The following is a 23,667-nucleotide window of genomic DNA, read 5'->3' on the forward strand; positions in this document are numbered from 1 at the left end:
CTTGACACCACAGATTAAGATTTCCAGGAACAAAACGTCTAAATCAGAAACTATACCCTAAAGTGAGTGTAGTGATGACCATGCAAAATAAACCTGATGGAAATATTTGCAGGGCATACAGTGCTACCTCTTCATTCTTTCTCACCTCCTCCTCACCATATCCCCTCAGTGTACCTCCCCTCCTCCCTGGCAGGAAAGCAGCGTGGAATCCATTGCCCATCCACCACTGCCTGGACACGCAAATCTCACACTGCATAGTGGAATTTCCAGCCTTCTCACTTCTGCAGTTATGGATTACAAAGTGCTGCTGATTCTACTACCAAGCCTTGTTCTATTAGGTAAGCCATTTATGTCTGTCAGTCCTCTCTGGCCCCAAAATAGTGTATACTTGTACCTGAGTGCAGTATCTGTGCTTTAGGCTATGTGCATTCCTAAACATAATTTCACAGAGGAGCTATTGTATGAAAGCTGTGCTGAGCACTGATTTAACTCACTCAGTCTTATTTAAAAATGCTTAAAATTTTGACAAAATAAAAAGAGAAGTGGAATTAATGATGAAAAATTTCAGATAGGTAGGCTTTTATTGCAGAAGGGACAATATATATATATATATATATATATATATATATATATATATATATATATTGAAATTAACTAAATTTCTTCTTTTGCCTGCCAGCAATGTTTTTTTTAAATGTACGCTGAGCCATGCATGCACGGCTTAGTGTACAATCTTGGCATGCCATGGGCGCTGGGATGATTTGAGTCCAGTGCCCATGCGTAACAATTACATCATCCCATGTTGGCCAAACCCAGAAAAAGACCAAAGTTCTCATCAGAGATTGAGGAACAGACATCACATCATTAGGGGGAAAATAAGTGCAGAAGGCTATTGTTCCTTTATAGAATGAGATTTATTGCCATAAGGGGTCAGAACAGCTGATACACAAATTCTTTGATAGGCTGTTGATCAATCAACAAACCCTTATACATAAAATTGTTTTTAATTTATTTTCTTTTTGAAGTGTTGAATACAGATGTAAAGCTGTGTAGAAATGTTGGATTTCACCTGTCTAGCATCTGTACTCCACTGTGCTGGATCACTAAAAATTGATATGAACTACTGCTGTTGTTTTCTAATGGGTATCTCCCACTTGTCCTCTCCCCTCCCCACTTTCTAGAACACAACAACATTACTACCATTAGTAATTGTTTCCAGCGACAAATATTAAGAATCTGCACAGGGCTTTAGTGTGTTCATTTTAATGTAATGTGTTGTTAGTTGTGTGCATGTATATATAATTATATACAGATTCTCCTCATATAACAACCAAGTTCTGTTCCCATGACCTTCTCATTAAGCAAATTGGTTGTTAAGTGAGAAGCACAGTAAAGAGCCAGACTGCAGCACTAAAAGCATGGAGCATGTGTCGTGATCAGATCAATGACAGCCTGCAAGACCTGGATCGAGGAAGGAGCGGGAGGATCGTTAGTATGAAAGACGGAGCCCAGAACAATGAAGGAGAGACGCTGCTCTACTGTACACTGTAGGCATCATAGAGCTGTAAGTGTGAGCCATCAGTAAACAGGTATGTTGTTAAATGAGGAATACCTGTATTTATTTAAGGCAAATACCATAATTACATGTGACATATGCACATCCTTTTTTTTGGAACTAAAATTGTAGAATGAGAGGGTGGATTTTACTTATCATTCAAATTATCATTAATTTAATGTCACTTTATTTGGCTTTACAGCTAACTGTGAAATCAAAGCTAAAACAGAAAGAACCAGAGAGAAAAAGTTAGCTGGGGTGTCTTCTACAGCCAAGAAGCCTGAGCAGAATATTGTAAAACGCCCACCAAAAGCCAAACCCCCAGTGCCTCCAGGCCAGAGCCAGACAGGTGGGTCCATCCTTTCCCAAGTTCTGCACAGAGGGAAGTTCCAGCAGGTTGGTGACACAATAACTGTAAAGGCCGGACAGAATTTGGATCTTCGCTGCAAAGGGACATCGGTCCGATGGAATTACCCCCATTACCTACGTGAGGATGATGAAGGAAGACTCAAGTAAATGCAGTTTGTAGAAATCTTTGTATAAGAGCATTTTTAACAGCAACTATATTTGCAAATATATTTGTCAGGATCCATCCAAAACCAAGCTGCTGTAGCTCTGGAATGGTGTTAAAGGCAGTTACTGATGCAGAATATTTTTTTTCTGGTAATATTATTAAAACAAAGCTATTACTAGGCAGACTTTGCAGAAGAATACAATTGTCAGTCATAATGTATATCCAAAAATGAACCTGTAAAAAGAAAAGGTAGCTTTTCTGCTGATGGTGCCTAGGCTACTGTCCGCCCCCTAGAAATAGCAGCATATCCCATTTGTATATGGTTGATGTACTCATCTTAACCTTCTAACTGCCATGCCTAGGTGAATATAAAGACAGATTTGTTCTGGGATAATCCCAGGGAATACAGAGCATCCCAAATCTCACTAAAGGATTTGTTGCATTTGGCAGGAAAATCTCCTGTTGAGATTTGGCCTTCTCTGCATTCCTTGAAGGCTGGTGACATCACATTCATCAATGCAAAAGACTGTTGTACCTATAAAATATAACTTTTTTACTTAAATGTAAATTTTTGGACATACTGAAACCAGTGATTTTTACAGGGAGTCCCAGAAATTAAAGCCAGATTTGTGTTATACTGCAAGGCCCAAATTTTGGGAACCTGTACTTTCGGAAATATGGTGGATTCTATTGTTGACCTTCTGAAAATGTTACATGGCTAACTGTTGCTTGATTTAAAGCAGAATTAAACCCTTTTTTTTACCCATCTGTCCCCATTCTGTCATGAATGCTTCCATTTTAAAGGGACCCCTTAAACCACTAAAACCTTGGCAATACTGCTTCACCCTGCTCCCACATCTAGAAGTAAAATCCCTAGTGACAGCTGGGTGTGAATGCTGGAAATATTGGATTGCCCATTCCTATGACCTTACAACTCGTTGCTAGACCAGACCACTGTTATATGGGAGGAGGTCACGTGCTCCATCATGCTAAAAAGTACCTGGCATTGTTAGCAGCTGCTGGGGCAGGACAGAAATGATGGTGAGGTATCAGAAGTTTTTAGTAGCCTTTTGAACAAGCATTGACATTGTGCCCTTAAGGGGAATATTACAGTGCTTCTTAAGGCTGGGTTTACACTACTGAATTGTATTAAAATCCATTGCCAAAATGCCCATAGCCATGCTGTTCATTACTAAAAAGGAGCAGAAATGGTTTTAGCTACCCCAGGTTGAGACCAATAAAAATAAATGGGTTTGGCGTAAGAATGAATTTAGAATGTATGCATTCACATACTGGACGAAAGCGAGCCCAATGCCTCTGTTATAAGTATGATAGGCAATGCCTATAGTTACAGAGGGTTTTTTTTCTAGTGTGTTTTTTCTTGTTCAGAATTTGTAAATATTTTAGTGTGATCCAGAACAGTGGTCGCTAACCTTTTGGACCTCACGAACCACTAAATCTACGGAATCCGGACTGCGCACTCATGACCCAGAGTGACGTCATGATGCCAGAACCCGCACAATCTCCCATTGCAGGCTCAGACCTGCTTGCTAACATCCTGGGGGGACAGCAGCACAGGGCAGTGAACGCAACAAAACTCTGAGCCTGCGATGGGGGGGGGTGGGCCAGTTGTGTCCAGACGGGGGACAGAGCTGCAGACCACCAAAATATTCTCGCATGGTCCGCTGACCACCGGTTGGCGACCAATGATCTAGAATCAGTGTATAGGTAACTAATATAATTGTTGTATAGCTGAATACTGCCATCTAGTGGAGATCTTTAGCACATCCATCCACGTTTTGACTTACCAGTCTTCTGGGGGCTTCAGACATATGGGCATTGATACAGATGTGTTTATTTAACAAACTTTACAAAAATGTAATGTGACAAATATTTTATAATTATTTATTTTTTTAAATTATTATTATTATCTGTCCTAATATTATTTAATGAAAAACATACTTATCAGTCTAAGGGTAAACTTTAATTGGAGGAATCCATTAATACTAAACTCAGTCATGAGCATTGTGGATAGGAAAATGTCTGAATTTTGTGATGAACCATAAAGAAAGAACACAGCCCAATCACACAGCGCTTCAATTGTAAACCATGCCTATGCTATGTTATTTGGAAGTCCCTGTTAATCTTACCAATCTTCCACTTCTAGGATTAAACACTTTGGCCGGTACAGTCAGCTCATCGTGTCGAACACCACTGCCGCGGATACTGGTGAATTCAGCTGTGGTGGGTATCAGTGTGCTGGAGATGGCTGCCATGATGGTGAGGAGAAGACTGGCAAGACTTTCGTGTTTGTCACAGGTAATCTTTTTTATGTCCCCCACCATGAATCTACATTACACATAAAAATAAATACAATTATTTCCACATATAACCCCCTTTTTGTTGGTAAGATAACATTCAAATGTAATTGATAGAATCCAATAATTAAAAGAGATGTAAACCCGATCACTAAAATCTCATTCCAACATTAAAGTGTTTTTGTATTTTAAAGTAATTTTCAATTTTTTCAAATTTAAACTTTAAAATGTAAATTAATACCTTATGATTCTGCCATGATAGTTCTTATTCAAGTACGTTAAAGGGTCAAAACACTCACATCCTATCTTCAATTAAGCCTTGATATCCTGTGACATGGGACTTTTATGGAGAGCACAAGTACCTGATTCAACACACAGGTCCATTGTTGTCCTAAGGGGGCTCAACAATCTAATAACACACTATAGCTTACCAAAGTACCTGGGTAATAGCATAAGTGCTTGTTTGTGAATGTTCCCGAATATTCATGTAATGGTATTGCTAGCAGTACATCTCATTCATCTTTACTTGTTCTGCAATGTTAAAGATGTTTCACTGTTTATCTATCTTCAGTTCTATTGTGAAGAACATGCCTCAGGTATAATTGTTTATTGTAGTTTTGCTATGAAGAGCAATTGGAGAACATTTCATTCATTATGGTATTTTATTACTATATTGTAATAAAGAAAATGTTTTAGGTTAAAGTTGTATGGAATGCATATGCAATTGGTTTTAAATGATCAATACCTATGTTGTTTGTTCAGCATTAGTGCATTCATATAAGTGTTGTGCCAAAAAATAAAAAATAGACATTGCAAACCTGGAATGGATTTCGTCAAAATAATATGCTATTAGTTGGCAAATGTTTTCAATCCTGCACCACATCCATTCTAGGTTTTTTGGTTCTTTCATGTTCTCCCATGATGGTCTTCCTTAGTCTTGGAGAGTTTTAATAAATCAGGCCAATTATATGGCCAATAAATACAGATCTGCCAACTCATTAGGAATAAGAAAAATTCAAAAGAATTCAAAAAAAGTAGGGGGTGGTGTGGGTCACCTTCTCTCACCTAACTGTACATACAGAGCCCTTTCTACCCCACCTCTTTTGAAGTCCACTTTGTTCGTCTCTTTAGCACCTTACCCCTAATTGTTGCTGTTGTCTACCACCCCCTGGCCCAGTATCACAATTTTTAGATAACTTTGCCTCCTGGCTCCCACACATTCTTTCCCATGACCTGCCCACCCTCATCCTTGGTGATTTTAATGTTGCAGTGGATGAGCCCAACTTTCCCTCCTCTGCCAAACTGCTCTTCATTACCTCCTCATTTGGACTCACACAGCACATCAATGGCCCCACACACATCGCCGGACACACTTTAGACCTGGTATTTTCAAAACCCTGCAACCTCACCGTCCTTGACAAATCACCATATCCCCTCTCTGATGATAACCTTATCACCTTCAACCTATCAAACTCTTGCCCCCCCCCCTTGCTACATTCCAGACCTAGTCAATGGCAGAGAGATATCTGTAACCTTGACCTCAATCTTTTCTCAAATTGCCATGCGTCCCTAACCCCCTCCCTCTCCAAAATCACCTCCCCAGATGAAGCTGCCACCCTGCAGAAAAATACAATTGTCATTCGTAATGTATATCCAAAAGTGAACCTGTAAAAAAAAAAGGTAGGTTTTTACCTTCTCATCTTCTGCTGATGGTGCCTAGGCTAGTGTCCGCCCATAGAAATAGCAGCATATCCCATTTGTATATGGTTGATGTACTCATCCTAACCTTCTACCTGCCATGCCTAGGTGAATATAAAGCCAGATTTGTTCTGGAATATTCCCAGGGAATACAGAGCATCCCAAATCTGACTAAAGGATTTGTTGCATTTGGCAGGAAAATCTCCTGTTGAGATTTGGCCTTCTCTGCATTCCTTGAAGGCTGGTGACATCACATTCATTATTAATAAATTATTATTAAACAGGATTTATATAGCGCCAACATATTACGCAGCGCTGTACATTAAATAGGGATTGCAAATGACAGACTAATACAGACAGTTAAATGCAAAAGACTGTTGTACCCAAAACATATAACTTTTTTACTTAAATGTAAACTTTTGGACATACTGAAACCAGTGATTTTTACAGGGAGTCCCAGAAATTATACCCAGATTTGTGTTATACTACAAGGCCCAAATTATTATTATTAAAGTAGAGAGTGGTGTGGGTCTCCTTCTCTCACCTGTACATACAGAGTCCTTCCTACCCCACCCTCTCTCATTTCACCTCTTTTGAAGTCCACTCTGTCCGCCTCTTTAGCCCCTTACCCCTCATTGTTGCTGTTGTCTACCGGCCCCTGGCCCAGTATCACAATTTTTGGATAACATTGCCTCCTGGCTTCCACACATTCTTTCCCATGACCTGCCCACCCTCATCCTTGGTGACTTTAATGTTGCAGTGGATGAGCCCAACCTTCCTTCCTCAGCCAAACTGCTCTCCATTACCTCCTCATTTGGACTCGTACAGAACATAAATGGCCCCACACACATCGCCGGACACACTTTAGACCTGGTATTTTCAAAACTCTGCAACCTCACCCTCCTTGACAACTCACCATATCCCCTTTCTGATCACAACCTTGTCACCTTCAACCTATCGAACTCTTGCCCCCCCCCTTGCCACATCCCAGACCTGGTCAATAGCAAAGAGATATCCGTAACCTTGACCACAACCTTTTCTCAAACTGCCCTGCTTCCCTAACCCCCACCCTCTCTAAAACCACCTCCCCAGATGAAGCTGCCACCCTGTTAAACTACTCTCTTTCCTTGGCTTTGGATAAAGTTGCCCCTGCCACCTTCCGATACCCCCCAGCCTGCCAACCCCGGACCCTGGGACAAAAATTACACCAAACAGCTACAAAAGACTGTTCGTGCAGCTGAGCGTAAGTGGAGAAAATCTGGCCTCAGTGCCGACTTCATGGACTACAAAGCCAAGCTACAAAGCTTTAACACTGAGCTCACTGTCACCAAGCAAAATTATTTCCCAGCTGTCAATTCCTCTCAAGCTTCCAACCCACGCAACCTCTTCTCAACAATTGACTCCCTCCTAAACCCCACACCTGCTCCCCCCAAAACAACCTTCTTTGCCCAAGACATTGCCACCTACTTTAGAGATAAAATAGACAAAATCAGACATGATATCTCTGCTCACCGAGCCACTCCAACCATACCTACCCCTTCCACCTGTAAATCATCACTGGTCTCCCTCAGCCCTATTGCTGTGGACAAAGTCTCTTCTCTCATCATCTCCGTCTACTACATGTCCGCTTGACCTAATTCCCTCTGATCTACTCCGTGCCCATTCCTCCACCCTAGCCCCTGCCCTAACCGAACTATTCAACCTCTCCCTTTCTACTGGTAAATACCCCTCCGCTTTCAAACATGCCATAATTCTCCCTATGCTAAAGAAACCCTCACTCACTTTCTACCAACTAACTACCGTCCTATCTCCCTTCTCCCGTATGTCTCCAAACTTCATGAACGCCTTGTCTACAAAAGACTCACCAATTACCTGAGCACCAACTCTCTCCTTGACCCTCTTCAGTCTGGTTTTAGAGCTGCCCATTCCACTGAAACAGCCCTTACTAAAGTGGCCCTGCTCCTTGATCTTTCCTCTGCTTTTGACACTGTTGATCACCCCATTCTAATACAAATCATGCGCTCCATTGGAATCAGTGACACTGCTCTCTCTTGGTTTGCTTCCTATCTATCTGACCGCTCCTTTCAAGTTTCTTTCAATGATAATTCCTCCTTGCCCACTCTCCTCCCTGTTGGTGGTCCCTAAGGGTCAGTCCTTGGACCGGTTCTCTTTTTTCTGTACACCTCCTCTCTCTGTAGTCTCATATCCTCCTTTGGTTTACAGTAACATTTGTATGCTGATGACACTCAAATCTATCTGTCCATCCCTGACTTGTCCTGGATAAGGTCTCATGCTGCCTATCAGCCATCTCATCATGGAACTCTGACCGATTTTTGAAACTCAACCTGGATAAAACAGAACTCATCATTATCCCCCTCCAAATTCCAAATATCCCACTGACATATTTCTAACTGTTAACAACACTGGTATTCGTCCCTCCCATCAGGCACGTTGTCTTGGTGTCACCTTTGACTCTGCCCTGTCATTTACCCCCCAAATTCAGAACATTTCCAGGTCCTGCCACTTTCATCTATGCAACATCCCCAAAGTCTGCCCCTACCTGTCCCCTGAGACCACCAAACTCCTTGTACACGCTCTTATCATCTCTCGTCTTGACTATTGTAACCTCCTCCTCTTTGGTTTTCCACTAACCCAACTCTCTCCTCTAAAATCTATTATTAATGCTGCAGCCAGACTCATCCATCCTTCCCACTGCTCCTCTTCCGCTGCATCTCTTTGCAGATCTCTACACTGGCTTCCATTTCACCTTAGAATCAAATTCAAGCTCCTGTTCTTTGCCTTCAAATCCCTCCACAGTTCTTGTCCCATTTCCATTTCTGACCTGTTAAAAAATACTCCCCCCACCGCTCTCTCCGCTCCTCCAATGACCTAATAATGACTTCCTCACTCATAACCTAATTACAGGTACAGATGCAAGACTTTTCTAGAGCTGCCCCAACTCTCTGGAATGGTCTTCCTCGTCCTATTCGGCTTGCTTCTACTTTCTGCTCATTTAAAAGAGCACTCAAAACCCATTTTTTTTAAATTTGCCTACCCATCTTCTTCTGTCTTTTGAAACCATCACTACTTCCCACCACTTTATATCTCCCATCCAATTGTGTGTAAATTCCCCCACCTACTAGATTGTAAGCTCTTCGGGGCAGGGTCCTCTCCTCCTGTATCACTGTCTGTATTCATCTGTCATTTGCAACCCCTATTTAATGTACAGCGCTGCGTAATATGTTGACGCTATATAAATCCTGTTTATTAATAATAATAATTTATTAATAATAATAGAATACTAAAAACAGAGTTTTTTTTTTAGGCAAGTGTCATTTGTGTATATTTAGCATACCTGGTTCTTCAGGGGATGAACAGAAAATGTCAGATCAGCTGTACAATGAGATATGAAAATAAATACATAAGTATGATTAGTTACAAAGAATCTTTCAAAATGTAATGTAGTAATTCGTACAAACAGGACATGGTGCCACTTATTGTGAGACATGTAGTGGTTTCCAACATTATAGATGTGTAACATAGGTAGTTGTGATATCTTAGTAATAAGAAACTATATACAAGTATTTAAGCAGGAGTATCATTGGTTAACTTACATCTTGTGATATTCTGCATAGACACCAATGATACTCCTGCTCAAATACTTGTATATAGTCACTTATAACTAAGCTATCACAACAACCTACGTTACACACCTATAACGTTGGAAGCCACTACAGGTCTCACCATAGTGCATGTCCCACCATGTTGTGTTTGTAAGAGTTACTACATTACATTTAGAAAGATTCCTTGTAACTATCAATACTAATGTATATATTCTCATATATCCTTGTACAGCTGATCTGACATTCTCTGTTCATCCTCTGAAGAACCCAACTGGCGAAAGATGTCGGTATAGAGATTTTCACATTGGATCATCTTATTATGTAGTCAGACAACTGATTGTTTAGTTAAGAATACGCAAGCCCCTTGATGATCCATCCCCAGGGGTTGCTATAGCGTGAATATTATTTTATGGTATACACCACCTTGTATTTACCACAAATGCTATACTTGCTGTAAGTTTGTATGCATACTTTTTAAGGTATGCTAAATATACACAAATGACACTTGCCAAAAAAAAAAACCCTGTTTTTTGTATTCTTTTGAATTTTTCCATTATATGGGAACACAACAAGCTTTGATAAATATTACTTTACTTTTCAGTGAGAAGATCCATATCCGATCCATAGGATCAATTTGTACAAACAGATTTAGTTAAAGTCCCACATATTTGCAGTGAACATGGGGATATGGGTTTGTGTTACTGTGTGGAATATGGAAAAATGAGGTGCATATACCATATAGTATAGACACCTCTGAATCAAAGTGACTAATAAGTGACTAGAACCTTGGGAGAAGCTTCACAAATAATCTTTAGTTAATCAGGATCTCACTGTCTAATTTACAATTATATGACTTGCTTGTAACCAATGCATTCAGGCACATTTGGATTATATATGATCGTTTAATTCTGCTTTTTCTTAGATCCACAGGAACTCTTTGTCCCAACTGAAGATTACTATGTGGTTGTCCAGATGCGCACAAGACAACCAACTCTTCTACCCTGCCAGGTCACCAATCCTCTGGCCAAGGTTACTTTGCACCGAGAGTTTCCACCAGAACAGATCCCTGTGGATGGGGTGAAGATCTCCTTTGATCAGAGGAAGGGATTTGTCATATATCAACCACAACCTTCTCTTGCTGGCTCTTTGTATTGTATTGCAGAATTGAATAACCTTCGCCAGATGTCCACCAAGTATATGTTGATCTACGTGCACTGTAAGTGTTCCTATTCCAAATACAGATACAGTTGGGAAAATGAATTCCAAATATGATCCCTCTAGCACCTAATTTGACTTTTGGATGCAGACTAACAGACCATAGAAATAAAACTAATTTTTATTTCTAAACATTTTAAAACCAATAACCTTTAAAACTATAACATCACGCCCCACAAAAACAAGTTGAGACTTCAGCATGTGCATTGTGTATATTCATATTATAAAGCTTTGCTAACTCCACCAGGTGGCTTCTCCATCATATGAAAGCTACTGGCCCTGTTTTTTTTAAATATGTGATGGCCACTTATCATACAGAATTTTTTTATACAAGTTCTAGGAATGATAAAAGACTAGTTTGCTTGTTTTCTAGTCTTAGCTCAGGTATTCTCTCTAGAGAATTCTCGCTATAAGTGAGTCAGGTTGTCCTGTCAATAAAGGTCTGAAAAATAGTTGATAAATATTGTAGGCACTCCTTGTTTACAGTAACCATATGCACAGGTCTCATGTTAGATCTTTGTTTAAATTTTGTGTGCATTAAGAAACACACTATTTGAGTTAGTTTGTTATGATATTGACCATTTCATATACAACCCAGGATTACTGAGCTTTTTTGTTTGCATATGGGGAACACTCAGAAACAGATGATATTAGATCTGCACCAGCTAATTAGGAGTACATAGGTTCCTGTATTAGTTCAGCAATACAACTCACAGTATTAAATCCATTCCATTTGTACTTAATTTCTCCTAAATGCCCCTTCTTTTTGACCTGTTGCATAGATTATTACCTGACTACAAGAATTATTGTATAGGACAAACTTTTTATGAACCCTCAAATCTATTGCACAGGTTATTTTCTAAAGGTAAAACATGGTTGTAAAATTCATTGGGTTTCACTGATCATTTTTGTAGACTTTTTTCATGGTCGTGGGATGGTGTGCAGAAAAGTATCTCTTTTTAACTTCTGCAAAACTTGGTAGATATGTACTCCTGATCTGACATAGTTTGTGCCAAATGTAAGTACACACTGTCTCTGCATACTGCTTTGTACCAGTCCAGATTTGAAAAGCAAGAAAAACCTGGGCAGCATATAACCCCATTGCTTTTCCTATGCTGCAGGCCTATTTTTATATACTGCACCCCTTGTGCCAGTAATCAGACTTATCTTTCTTTTTACTGGGTGTGAAAAAGAACACCTTCTATTTTGGACTATAGAATGATTAACTTTTATGGGACAGAGATCTCAGAATAAAAATAGTGATTTTGTAGTTTAGCAAAAGACCTTAAACAGGCTAAAAATGCTGTATGTTGTCAGCAAACAGGACTTAGTAACTAAGTGCGTTTCAAGCAGATCAGTTTGTATTTTTCTGTACTTGCAGGGTCTTATAAGAGATATAACATTGAAAACTGCATTACAACTACATACAGATTATGTTTAAATAAAAAAGAGACTATGGTAAACTTTATCCAGCTGAACAAAAAAATCTGAATTAGGACCAGCAGAGGAGAGTTTTTTTAAGTGCAGTGTGTTTGTAAACTTATATTTGTATTCTGTTTCAGATCCATCAGCTGCACCCAAACCTACAATAGAAGCGTCAGTAAAGTCAGTGCGAGTTGGGGGGAATTTTTTTGTCACTTGTACTGTTCTAGGGGATCTGGATATTGCTGTCGATTTCACTTGGGAGTATCCCGGACAGAAGGTAAGAGGCAGTTCTGGAATCAATGTAGCATGCTATGTTATAAATCAGGGGTCTCCAATCCTATATCAACAATATTAGGCCTGACTACCCATAATTAGTGTCAACAGAGGTAATGGAAATCCCCACCAGCATTTTTGTCAAAGAAAGTAATAAAAGACCCTCCTGGCATCAGTGAAGGAGGTTATTCTGCCAAACAGTCCTGTTGCATTACAGATATCGAATACTCTGCATTCGAATGTTCATTGCCCACTGCTAATGTGCTTCTAGGAAGTGCCTCCCTGCATTCTAAGAATTATTATTATTTTTATTATTAAACAGGATTTATATAGCGTCAACATATTACACAGCTCTGTACATTAAATTGGGGTAGCAAATGACAGACAGTTACAGACAATGACACAGGAAGAGTAGAGGACCCTGCCCTGAGGAGTTTACAATCTAGAAGGTGGGGGAAGTATCACACAGTAGGAGGGGAGATATGTAGTGGTGGGAAGTAGTGAGGGTGAAGAGAAAGAAGAAGACGAGTAGGCAATTCTCAAAAAGTGTGTTTTGAGTGCTCTTTTAAATGAACAGAAGGTGGGAGCAAGCCAAATAGGACAAGGAAGACCATTCCAGAGAATCGGGTCAGCTCTAGAAAAGTCTTGGAGCTGTACTTGTGATGAGGTTATGAGTGAAGTCAGTAGTAGGTCATTGGAGGAGTGAAGAGATTTTTGCTGAGGCCCCATCATGGCGACCAGAAGGCAGTAACTGGTCCATTAGCCAAAGTTTGGGGACCATTGTAATAAATGCTCTTTATTCCTAACATCCAGGTGATTTTAACCAACAATCTTTCTTGTATCTATCTACATGTAGCTGGTAGTTGAGCACAAACAAATTAGGGTTGAGAACTCCATCGATCTGCAAGTTTCTGTTGACCACGTTGATTCAATTTTTCGTGGGAGTACTCTGTCACCAGGCTTAAGATGATACGATTTGAAGGTCAGAATTCATCGCCTTTTGTTCTGTGACCCCTGACTCTCAGTATCAGTTGAAAAGTTCTATCCACGCCCATGTGACCATGGTCATCATGCAAAGCTGTCAAGACAAGGTGTCAATGCTTTTCAGGAAGGAACAGTTGCCATTTCTCTTGAGGGTCTTCAGAAGGGGCCCTCCGGTAAACTAAACTGCCACTTGCGTAGTCTGGAACAATCTTTGAGCTCCAGCTTGGCTTTCTCTGGTGTATCAGTTTGCAGAATTTCTGGGTTCCGGCCCTCTAAAGCCTTCAGAGCCAACCGACAGAGGGGGTCCTCCAACTGGTCCTTTCCGCAAGTCATGTCGGCTAAGGGTGGGAAAACTGGGTTTTCTTAACTGAATCAGACTGCAATAAAGTTTGGGGACTCCAGCAGCCATACCATCAACCGCCTCAGCACCAACTGCATCCTTGGCCTGCCGATCAGCTCCTTGACATAGAACCTGGATTTCTTCAGGGTCCAACTGGGTCCGGTCTTCATTTGGGTCATACGATCTTCAAGACAACGCATTAGCATCTCGGTTTACTGCTCCTGGCCGATACTTCAGGCTGAAGTGGAACTCAGCCAGTGCAGCTAACCATCTGTGGCCAGTGGCATCCACTTTTGCAGTGGTAAAGTTGTATGTGAGGGGGTTGTTGTCAGTCTTAACTTTGCACCATACAAGTAATCTCTTAGCTTGTCCACCACTGCCCACTTTGAGGCCAAAAACTCCAGCTTATGAGTGGTATAGTTCTTCTCCGATGGTGACAAACTTCTACTCACATAAGCAATGGGCCTCAATTTTTCTCCATGCTCCTGATACAAACACCCCCCCCCCATTCCTTCTCTGTTTGCATCCACCTGCAGTTCATAAGGACAGGCTGGGTCAGCATAGGCTAGCACTGGGGCATGGGTGAGACTCCACTTCAATTTAATAAAAGCCACCTAACAAGCAGCAGTCCATTCCTCCTGGATGTTTTCTTTGGACCTCAGAGGTCCTTTCTCAGAGTGTGTTGAGACAACATGTCCCAAGCAAGTAATAGATGGAAGACAAAATTGGCATTTTTCTAGGGACAACTTGAAGCCTTCACTCTGGAGTTGATCTAAGACCTTTATCAGATGTTCCTCGTTTTCTTCCAGAGTTTGACCGAAAACGATTAGGTCATCCAGGTACACCAGTACTTTCAGAAGATGCATGTCACCCGCTGTCCTCTCCATCAGCCGTTGGGAAGTGTCTGGAGCACCTTTCAGGCCTTGAGGCATCCGATTAAACTGAAAAAATCCAACAGGACAAATGAAAGCCGTCTTCTCCTTATCTTTGGGATGCATGAGAATTTGATGATATCCACTTCTCAGATCCAGCACACTAAACCACTTAGCCCCTGACAAGCACTGTAAGGCATCCTTAATCCTCAGAGTGGTGTACTAGTCGGGTATGTTCCTCCTGTTCAATGCAAAAACGGAGGGACCCGTTCTTCCGGACCACTACAATTGGAGAGGCATAAGGTTTTCTTGACTCACTGATAACTCCGGTCCTCTTCAGCTCACTGAGATATTCCCCAAGGCCATCCAAATCGGCCAGGGGAATCCGTCGAGACCTTTCTCAAAACGACTTCTCATTAGATAGACGGATGCAATGTTGAACACTCTTTGCACATCCCACATCAAACTCATCAGTGGAGAACATCTTCGGCCGCTCTGACAGTATAACCTGAATTCTTTTCCTCCATTCTTCAGGCACTGTAGAGGCGTTTGGGCTGTCAGCTGCTCTGCGAATTTATTGGACACTCCCCCCACTGAGAGAGAAAGAGCAATGGGGGTGACAGGCTTCATTTCTCCCAATAGCATCCGGGCCTGGAGCTCCATCGGTCAACCAGTGGTATTTCTGACACTTATAGGAATGTTTTATTGATTTTGTTTCAGATCCCGAGTGGGCAATGCCCCTGATTCATCATTGAAATCCGCGATCGCTGGAAGCGCGAGCCAGTAAAAAGCTGTCGGATAAGCGCGGCTCCGTGCGCGAGCTTTTCCGGTTGTTGAATAGCGCGATCGCGCGCGATTCCGGATCGCTAATACGAATGCGCGACCGATAATCCGATTTTGCTTGATGAATCAGGGGCAATGTCTCAGGTACCAGATCAACCCTACTCTAGCCTCAACTCTAGCCTCCTGGCCTTCCCCAGAGGCTGTCTCCAAAAGCAAAAAAGGCCTTGGCTGTTTATATGTCAACCACACTTCTGCTCTGAGGCATGCCACCTCCCCCAGTTGTAAGACTCTCTTTTTGTTCTCCAGAAGCCACAATTTTCCCACTCCATCTGGTGGGGCATCCTTTTCCTTAAGGAGGCTCTAATATACAGACTTCAGTAAAGGATGAATTTTCTATGACGAAGGGCCTTCTTGATCCACTATCAGGTTGAGTATGCTCCTCACCAAATTTGAGTTTGTCCCTACAATCAGGGAATTTCCCGAGGACCCAGGGGAGCAAGGGCCCACAATGGCAAGGATATTGTAAGACCCTTCTGACCCAGCCAACCGAGGATCCACAGTCAATCTGATCTGAACATAGCCATCATAGGAAAGGTTCTGGGCTCCAACACCCCAAATCTCCAAACTCTCCAACGTCTGTATTGGTATGTGCTTCAGATGCTTATCATAGAAGTCCTGATATACCAGGGTAACCCGGGCTCCAGAGTCAAAGAGGGCCTTAGTATATATCCCTTCAACTTGAATAGGAATCACAGGGGAGGGCCCAATCAAATCTTTGGGGAGTTTCTGAATATCGATTACCTTTGAGGTTCCAGTGGTCTGAAAACCCGGTGAAAGCGCGCAAACTTGGTGAAAGTGTTTATCAAGGTAACCACTCAGCTTTGCAATTTGGTCAACCCGGGGTCAGTGACTTCAGTATTAAAGGACGCAACACCTGCTGACAACGGTGTAACTCTGTTCTCCAGCATACAGATTGACGCAGACATGGGCAAATATTCTGGGATTTGGCGTCTAACAGGGCCCTTGCTGTACCTAAGCAATTCTCACTCGATCAGTCTCCATCGGGTCCACCCCCTTCTTCTTTGATAGAGTATCTTGTCTAGTCAAGTGATATAAGCAGACAACTTCTCACCCGCACTCTGATCAGTGTGCTCAAAGTGGTACAACAACTCTGATAACTTTTCAGTTCTACCAAACACATCGTGCAGGGCGTCCAGATAATCTTGAGCCACACAATCCTCCTTACACAGAGTCAAGTTTTGAATGGCCCCTGCTGGGGGTCCTTTCAGACTTTCAGTGATGCGTTGTTTCTTGTGAGATACAGGGACGTCCCATTCAGTCAAAGCCTGAGCAGCCTAGTCCACCCAGGATTCAAAGTCATCTTCACCCACGGGTGTGGGTTGTCTCCCTGAAAAAAAACGTAATTTGCGGTACTCGAATCTGGTATAGGGCTGGGTAGGTTTTAAACATCTCTCAACCAGATGGCTTAGAAAAAAAAAGGACAATTAGGAAAAAAAAATCCCAGATGAGCCCCCACATGTAGCACTTCCTCCTTTAGGAGGGGCTGAATATTCTCCTGGGTATGCCACTTACTCTGGTCTGGCTCAATACACCAATGGAATGAGTTCAAACCAAAAGGGAGTTTATTTTTGTTACCATTATAATAAAGTGAGTTTAAGAGGTGAATAACATATAATATAGAATCAAAAAGACTTGAATGGAGCGCTCATGAGTCAAACAGTTCTCCTTCTTGGGAAGAGCAGGGGGGGGGCTATAAATCCAGTTCTGACGTGAACATATAACGATCCTCTCAACTCCAACACAGACTTCCCAACAATGCAATGAGTCAATGTAAGAATAAGGGCAAAGGAGGGGAAAAAAAAAAGAATTAAAGCTACCAGCAGGCAAACAGCTAACAAGGATTGAGTTCCAAGACAGGAATAGGTTATATCTGACACTTCAGTTCCTATAGGTCAGTGGAGATTTGTTGAATGTAGAAGACTGCTGAGAAAAGATTCTTCATACAACAGGCAGTACTTATTTGAAGGTCCACAGTCACCTGTTCCCTTTTAAAGGGTTTCTCAGCCTCACAGCAGTTGCATTAGACTCCTTGCTTCTGTCACCTGAATCAATAGCTTCCCTCTAGCTGCTCGCCTAATCAATGTGCCCAGGCTGGGCTGGTTCTCCATTGGAGAGTCTCTCCCCCCTATCCTTTCTCCCTCAGAAAAGCTCTGTCCACTAACAAAACATTCCCCCAGCCCCCTCTCTCCATGCAACAGGTTCCTCCTTTCTTTTGTTCTCTCTCCATGCTGCCATCTAGTGGTAGTTTAGGCACAGTGTCTTCATACAATATAATGACATTGTTATTAGCCTATTACCCTAATTAAGTCTTTAGAAAACATAAACACATCTGTGTTCACATACCGGGGCTACATACAGTATTATTATAATAATAATAAACAGTATTTTTTATAGGTTTTTTTTCTCTATATTAAGCCTTTATTCTCAATTTAAAGACAAACTATATACCTTTTTTTGTAAATTTTAAAGCCAAATTATAGACAATTCTTTATGGTTACAGTAGGGAAAAGTAAGGATTTCTGTCAGACTTTTGTTGCTCTGGGTGAGTTTTCCTTTACTTCCTGGTCATTTGACATCAGGCCAAGGAATTAAAAATGAAGGGCCAATGGGACAGGAAGATACAGACAGCAATAAAATCTGACATTTTAACTATTCCCCAATCTACTAAAACAAGTACTTTAGCTGGAGCAAACATTTAATTCATGTGATATCCTGTAATATTTTTTCCTTTAAAACATGAATCTTGCTACATCTGTCCGGCTTATTTGAAGTTTTGGAAATAATAGTAAACGTAAGTAAAAGAAAGAAACTATTTTGTGTTGGGTGTTTTCTCTCACTACCTGGATAACAAAAAAGGAAGTAAGACAAAATATCCTTTAAATTAGGTAAATTCCCATCTTTCTGGTATGATAGAATGTCCACAATTAAAGGGGTGGGGTAGTGGTAGGGGTAAACCACCCCCCTAGGAACGGGACATAGACAGCAATACAAATGTAGCAGAAGGTCTAACTTATTCTAACTAACTATATTCAGAAATTATAAATAGTTATGGCTTTACATACACTTTAAAATGTTCTACTTACAAGCAAAATATTATTATTATTTTTATTTGATCTTGACCTTTTTGGTGTATTTGAACAAAAATCTCATTATTTTTGTTTTAGGAATAATTGTATTGGACTGGTTTTGCTAGCCATAGTCTAATTGACCCTTCAGTTGTGCAAGATAAGATTGTCTTGTAGGGCTATCCTATGGCCAACATTACAGATAGTCTGCCCGTGGACAATACACAACACATTTGCAGATTATACAGTATATAGGCTGCTCCCTTTAATAATCCCCAGTACAATCCTGTAGCTACTGGGTGCACACAACCTTTGGGAGGGTGATACTAGTAACAACAAGTTAGGTTTCTTCTTTCATATTGCAGAAAGAATTAAATGACGCCTCCCCTTGGTTTTTAAGACTAGGCTTGGGAAAAGTAAACATATCTCTCAAGTTTGAATTGTTATGTGAAATCACATGAAAGAAGTTCTGCCACTTTACTTTAAAAAAATGTCTGTTTAGAGACTGAAGTAATGTCTTGTCAATTCCTGATGAAATTTGTACTAAAGTTTTGGTTGGATGCAAAGGTTCCCATCCCATTGACTGACACATATTAAAAACTCTTGGGTACTGAAGGAAAAAGTCCTCTAGAAAAGGCCAGATCAGTCACCCCCACCCCAACTTTCCCAGGTATGGCCTGTTACAAGGCTCCCTCGTGGCCACTTGACCTCCTTCTGAATTCTCTTTACAGAATTTATGGAAAACAAAGTAAGGGGCAGATTATACAGTATTACACAGTATAGAAATGGGTAAGTAGGTATATAACAGAATAGAGTAAGCATATTACATGAAGCTGGAACCTAAAGGTAACAATGCAAGAAGTAAAGTGACCTAAATATATCTGCTTAAAGCCTAAATAAATACCTGCTGATCCTTTCAGTAGTTCTCAGGAAATTTCCTATGCACAATGCAGTGTTATTTTAATTTTGGGGCATTTAGATAGACTTTACACCAAAAAGACATTTTTAAAAACTTTGATGTTTTGTTTTTGTAATAACATGGAAAATGTAAAAAAAACAATATGCTGTTCTTCAGATTGGTAGACCTCCCTATGTCAGAGAGAGCACATCCCAGACCAGAAGAGGTGGCCAGTTGCTTCAAGAGTCCCAAAGCATATTGAATATTGATGAATCTCGCGCAGGGGATGATGGGACTTATACCTGCTCTGCTCAGAACCTTCAAGGGAGCACCTCCGCAAGTACAAAGGTTTCTGTCCTCCCTGCTGCTGCCAGATAGAACAAAAAAAACAAGGATAATACTATTAGATCTCATAAACACGTGTGTGTAACCAGAGTCAGTAGACTAATAATCTCATGAAAAGGTATAGACATCACAGCCATGTGCCTGCCAAAAATACTAATGTGCAGTGTTGGAAATACTGGTTTTACAACCTTATTGTATATCAGTCCCTAAAGACATGGCCCTGTATTAGTTACAGAAATCTATTAAAGTGCACATCCCACAACAAGTCACACCTTCTCGGTTTTATGACCTGCTACAAATTTGAAAACAATTCCATTGTCACTGACATATCACTAAAATCTTCCCCGGAGCAGAAATCAGTGCTTGAAGCAGATGAAAACCCTAACTGGATCACATTTTGCTTTATAATGCACTGTGTAGTTTAAATGAGTATCATGCATTTAAGTTGTCCAATTTGCTTGTGAAAAAAAAGAGACCTTGTTCATTTTGTACATATATACAGATGGCCGCTTTATTAGGTACACATTTCTACTACCAGTATGGACCGCTTTTGCTTTCGGAGCTCCCATAATTTTTGTGGCATAAATTCATGGGTGTAGTGGGGCTGCCACGCCGTGCCCTCACTTTTTGGAATGAGGCATTTATGTAACAATGATGCACATACGTGCTCGCCATGGATAGTACCATGCTCCTTCTTCTTTTCTTACGACTACACTCCTGCATATCTTCAACAAGGTGCTGATAACAATACTAAAACATTTTAGTTTATTTTGACATAGCATCAAGCAATAATGTAGATCTGTCCGCTGTACATGCAAAATGTAAATCTTCCTTTCCACCACATCCCAAAGTTGTTCTATTGGATCGAGATCTGGCAAATTTGAAGGTTTGAGATTATTTGAACTTTGTGACATTGTGTGTTATCTTGCAAGTAGCCATAAGAAGATGGCTATTATGGTTAACTATGGTCATAAAAGAATAGACAAGGGCAGGAACAATATTCTCTTACACCATTACACCACCACCAGCCTGAACTGTTGTTGACTGAAGGCAGGAAGATTCCGCTCATTCACATTAATGATGCCAAATTCTGACTGTACCATCCAAATGTTTCAGCAGAAATCAAGGCTCATTAGACAAGTGAACATTTTTTTCAATCTTCTTTTGGCCAATGATACTGATTCAATGTAAATTGTAGCCTTATGTGCCAGTTCTTAGCTGCCTGGGTGGCACCTGGTGTGTGGAGATAGATTTTAATTTTACACACCTTGATTGTAATGAGTTGCTATTTGAATTGCTGCTGACTTGTTAACAGATCTCTGTTTAAACCTGTCTGGCTATTCTTCCCTGACCACTGAAATCAACAAGGCATATTCCCCACTCACTGAATATTTTCCCTTTTCAGACCACCTTCTGTAAAAACCTGAAGATAAATGGAACTTTAGTAGATCGTCTTGACAATATCTACATGCCTAAATGCATTGAGTTGGCTGAGGAGTGTACATCTACATTTTTTTCCCTAATTTTCGATTATTGAAAAGTGATTATAAAAAAAATTAACACATTATGCATCTGATTTATGCAATACAATTCTTGATTATGTGCCTTTAAATGTGCAGTAGCAGCAAAAATAAATGGATATACCAATGCAGTGCAGTTTTCTTGCCACAAAGATATGCATTGTATCACTGGAAACTGCAAGAGTGTGTACAATGCCTTAGTAATATTCCCAATCCTAACAATTAAAAAGTGTGCAGCCACATTTCCTCTTCCTAGGTTGTCAGTCAAAGTTGATGATGGCACAATGCATGGCTTCCATTAATGAGTTATCATTTTAAAGTGGGTCAGTGGCTTCTCAACACAAAAAAATGACATGTAGACAAGCTAATATGTTTTGACTTAGATATCTATAGATATTAAATTCAGGTAGGTTGGAGAAAAAGTATTTATATGACTGATAGACATGTGTTGCACCAAATGGACCCTTGTTGTGATCTCCACATCCATCTGTTTATGCTGCCCAGCTACAGGTTTGCTTCAAATCCAGACAGGCAAAGACTCCAAATTCCTCTGAGTGTTTCATTTAGCTAACTTTCATATTAGTACTCCACCACCCCTTTCCTCTTTTTAGTTGTATCATATACACAACAGATGGTAAAATCACAAGCACAGAAAATATGCAGCACACAGTTGTGTGAACCAGCCAAGTCATTATAGGTGTTTTTAAAATATTCATATCATTAATAATAATAATAATAATAATGTTCAGGGTTTTTTTGAGTTTCCGATGTCATTTTTTTAATTAAAAAATTGCAGCCTTTATTTTCCACACTGGAAAAGTTTTCTGTCTGGGTTTAAATAGTGATTTTCCTCCATCACGGAAGCAATCAACTTCCAGAAATGCTACTTGTAGTAATTATTTGGGCTGATTGCTATCCCCAAATGTAATGGAGAAACACAATTTTATTATATATAATAAAGGTATCCAATTCTGACATCATACTAATTTCCTTTTTGCTGGTGTTTAACACCACATAGAATTTCAATTCAGCAATTTCCAAAGCATTTAGCAGAAAAGGTTCATTTAATTGGGAACTTTTTATGCAATATTCTTCCTTACATATGGCAGCAGGGATTAATGTACAACCCCATCCCCAACCTTAACCTTAACACAAACACATCTTTCACTCCATGTTCATTTCCTCCCTATACTGAGCCAGTTACATGTATCTTTAATAAAATTATTTCTTACACATGTGAAGAGATGCCCACAGTACAGATTTCTTTTAAAAGAAGATGGGAATTGATTATATACAATGCAAACTATAAAGTCAATATTTTGACGCTTGACCATCACACCTCATTTTAGTATAAAACTATTCCAAAACTATGAGCATTAATATGCAACCTTTTTCATCTTTGTAGATAAAGCAGTCTTCACACTTCACTACAATATTTTGTGTTGCAGCTGTAAATATTTCCCTATTCAGACTAATAAGCATTTGTACGTTCAGAAACTGCACAAGAGAATCTGGGTCTCAATCGATGTTCCGAAACATCCCCTAAAGTGTTCAATAGGATAGAGGCCAGAGCATGTAGTTATGGAGCTGGCTTTGTGCACTGGGCACAGTTGTGCTCGTACACAGTTGTCAAAAAAAGACTCTTTTGTAGCATTGCCAGAAATTATTAAGAACACCTGAAATCATCAACTGAATGGATATCCACATACTATAGGCTATACCAAATGGATGTTATGCCAACTACTTTAGATTGATTATGCTCTGTGTCATTGACTTGGATGCAAATATATTAGCAAGTTTACCTGTATACCTTTTCGAGGTTAGAGACTCAGAGTATTGAAGTTCATTGTAGTTTATCTTTTCACAATTACATTGTCTGTTGGTGTTTCTATTAGTAGAGGAGCCGGAGTTAGCTTCCCAATAAGACCGGAAAGCTTCACATTTTGTGCTTATGAATACTATAAAGGGTAACTTCTGTCATTTTGCAGGATCTTCATTATACCATTTCAAACAACAGTAAAAATAAAATAACGTTCAAAAAAATGCACACTGTCACTTGTCTGGAACAGACTGCCCTCCATGCTGGACTAAACACCACATTTAAAAAAGCAAGCCAAAGCTGGTTGCAGATCATATTTGTATACCAAAGATATAGAGA

The 23,667-nt window shown here is 40.3% G+C and overlaps 1 protein-coding gene across 1 annotated transcript; it reads left to right on the forward strand.

The window, feature by feature from the left end:
• The first annotated feature begins 212 nt into the window (after positions 1-212).
• On the forward strand, positions 213-22,272 carry LOC140323452 (platelet-derived growth factor receptor-like protein). The gene is made up of 6 exons (XM_072400507.1): positions 213-338; positions 1,758-2,067; positions 4,237-4,388; positions 10,631-10,924; positions 12,486-12,625; positions 19,822-22,272. Exons 1-6 carry the CDS (start codon positions 290-292, stop codon positions 20,020-20,022), a joined length of 1,146 nt encoding a protein of 381 aa, XP_072256608.1. The 5' UTR covers positions 213-289; the 3' UTR covers positions 20,023-22,272.
• Positions 22,273-23,667: the final 1,395 nt, after the last annotated feature.

This window comes from Pyxicephalus adspersus, chromosome 2 (genome assembly GCF_032062135.1).
Source record: "Pyxicephalus adspersus chromosome 2, UCB_Pads_2.0, whole genome shotgun sequence".
NCBI lineage: Eukaryota > Metazoa > Chordata > Amphibia > Anura > Pyxicephalidae > Pyxicephalus > Pyxicephalus adspersus.

What these genes read in the sequence shown, in the direction of transcription:
- LOC140323452 (XM_072400507.1), top strand. Translation starts at nt 290, where the DNA reads ATGGATTACAAAGTGCTGCTGATTCTACTACCAAGCCTTGTTCTATTA. An exon ending in ACCAAGCCTTGTTCTATTAG is followed by an intron (nt 339 to 1,757) that starts GTAAGCCATTTA and finishes TTGGCTTTACAG; the next exon opens with CTAACTGTGAAATCAAAGCT. An exon ending in GGGAGTATCCCGGACAGAAG is followed by an intron (nt 12,626 to 19,821) that starts GTAAGAGGCAGT and finishes GCTGTTCTTCAG; the next exon opens with ATTGGTAGACCTCCCTATGT.